Raw genomic sequence first — 2,528 nt, 5'->3', positions numbered from 1 at the left:
TTTCCAACCCTGTTGATTCTATGAAAACCCCAACTTCCAAAGCCTTAATCTCCTGTGCAGATGCTGCCAGCAGCACGATACCTGCTACGACAACCTCGAGAGCTATCGCTGTAATGCCAAGAAAGAGCACTACAGCTACAGCTGGCACCAAGGCAGACCCTTCTGCAGTGAGTAGGACCTGGAAAAGGGGGTGTCACCCTCCTCCTAAAGCTGAGGGTGACCCTGGGCTCCTCTCTTCCCACAGAAAATGATTCCTGGTGCAACCAGCACTCCTGCGAGTGTGATTGCACCCTGGCACTGTGCCTGAAGAGAAACATCAGGAACTACAGGAAACACTTCCAGTTCTATCCAAAGCTCCGGTGCCGGCGATAGGAGCTGGATGTGGGGCTGGAGCATACACTGGTCAGCATCGAGATCACCCTGCATCCCTGTCTGAGCTGCATTAATGCTGCTGTAAATGGAAGTGATGTGAAAATAAACAACGTGCTTAAACCACCCCAATCTGCTGAGAGCTGCTGCTGGGCAGGGAGACAAATCCCTGTAAATAATCAACATCTTCCCAAAACTTTCCAAGAACTTGGTCTCAGCCCCTGCGTCACTCCAGGCTGCAGCCCATGGGGAGAGGGGGGTTGGCTGGGGAGGGAAGGGGCGTAGCACAGAGAGAGTTTGGGATAGAACAGTCATTTCAGTGCTTCCAGCTCGGAGCTCACGGGCTGGACACGGAGGGAAGGCTTTCCCAGGGAGGACAGACTGATAGCAAGGAAGATTCCCCGGTGAGCAGCTCCCCACTTCACCCCACTGCTGTGGGAACAACAATATGGGGGTGTTGGGGGGAGGCAGCAGGGACATTGCCTTCTGTGGGGTAAAGTGTCATTGCTTCCAGACAGAAACTCAGCTGGGAGGTTGGGGCACAGGGGGAGAGGTGCACTGGGTGCCAAAAGTGGTGGGACAGGTGCTGGGATGATGGGACAGGAGGTGGGAGGTGCTGGGGTGGTGGGACAGGAGGTGGGAGGTGCTGGGGTGGTGGGACAGGAGGTGGGAGGTGCTGGAATGGTGGGACAGGAGGTGGGAGGTGCTGGAATGGTGGGACAGGAGGTGGGAGATGCTCAGGTGGTGGGAGAGGAGGTAGGAGGTGCTGGGGTGGTGGGACAGGAGGTGGGAGGTGCTGGGGTGGTATAACAGCCTCAGAAACCACTTGCTGTCAGCCAAGAGGCAGCAACACAGGTGCAAGGGAGCACAGCTGTCTTTCTCTCTCGAAATGTTGGTGTGATTTGACCAGATTTCAGAGAAAAACGTTTGCATGTCAACATGTGTTGATCAGCTGCAGTGCCTGGCTGAGCCTCTCCTCTGTTTCTCCTCCCAGGCCTGGGTGAGAGGAAGATGAAGGTCCTGCTAGCACTGATGATGCTTTTTGCCTGCAGTAAGTGCATCCCAGGCCACAGCCCCACACTGATGCACATCCCCAAACCCCTGTGTGCTCCTCAGGGAGACTCCCAACAAAGCCTCCTCCCCTCTCCAGTTCCCCAAGCCTCATCTCTGCATATAACTCACAAAATATCCCATTCTTTGGTCACTTTAGGTGTGCTCACAGCTCATGGGAAGCACCCACGCACCTACACACCAGGACTCGAGGGCAGCACTGTGGGAAATCTGACTGCCCACGGATGTCGCTCGGGATGGGGCACCTCGAGGGCTTCGATGGACCGGTACAGGCAACACTGCCCTGGAGGGCTAACACTGGCCCCAGAGGGCTAATGCTGGCCCCAGGGCTTGTGCACAACCCCAGCAGCCTCCTTGAGGCTTTGCAAAATGCAGACAAGGCCGTGGGCAGCAGCAGGAAGGGAACAGATTTTTGGGAAGGGGGGGAAGGTAAGGTGGTATTCACCCCCAGCTCCAGCCCTGGAGTCAGTAAGGTGGTGCCAGAAACAACTGTGGTCAGTGGGAGGGCACGAGAGGGATGGGACGATCCTGAAGCCAAGCTGCTGGGCAGAGGGATGGCACCAGTGGAGAGGGATGCTCCTGAAGCCCCTCAAGCAAAGCTGCTGGGCAGAGGGATGGCACCAGTGGAGAGGGATGCTCCTGAAGCCAAGCTGCTGGGCAGAGGGTGCTTTGGGAAGCAGAGGGAACAGGCTGGAAAGAGCAGCTTCTGAGGGAATTGATTCAGCACAAGAAGATGATGCAAAGCTGGTGGCTCTTCCTGCCCAGCTCACAGAGCCTGTGCCAGGCAGGTCTAAAGCAGCCGGTGCCACATTCTAGACCTGCCCAGGCTCTCCCTCTCCACCCAGGTGCTGCCTGCTCCGTGCCTGCTGCTATGCCAGGCTGGCAGCTCGGCGCTGCCGAGTGGGAGCTGCCCAACCTCTCTCCACAACCCAGGCAGGAATCCCCACCTGCAGTGAGTCCTCCCGCCTGCCCTCCCCAGCCCCTCTCCCTCCTTCCCAGGGCCCTTCTGCGGGGCACATTCCCGAGGGGAGGGTCTCAGGTGTGCCCCGGTGCCCGCAGGGTCGGGGACGTGGTGCCAGAGAGGAGCC

The 2,528-nt window shown here is 58.0% G+C and overlaps 1 protein-coding gene across 1 annotated transcript; it reads left to right on the top strand.

Annotated features, from left to right (window-relative positions):
- Nucleotides 1–60: 60 nt before the first annotated feature.
- Nucleotides 61–372, top strand: PLA2G2D (phospholipase A2, group IID; the record flags this gene model as incomplete). The annotated part of the gene is made up of 2 exons (XM_009078376.1): nucleotides 61–167; nucleotides 245–372. Coding segments are annotated over 2 exons (235 nt in total), but the record flags the coding sequence as incomplete, so codon positions are not given.
- Nucleotides 373–2,528: the final 2,156 nt, after the last annotated feature.

Source organism: Acanthisitta chloris, unplaced genomic scaffold (genome assembly GCF_000695815.1).
Source record: "Acanthisitta chloris isolate BGI_N310 unplaced genomic scaffold, ASM69581v1 scaffold11157, whole genome shotgun sequence".
NCBI classification, from domain to species: domain Eukaryota; kingdom Metazoa; phylum Chordata; class Aves; order Passeriformes; family Acanthisittidae; genus Acanthisitta; species Acanthisitta chloris.
The sequence above is the reverse complement of the archived record's forward strand: the minus strand, read 5'-3'. Positions and strand labels throughout refer to the sequence as shown.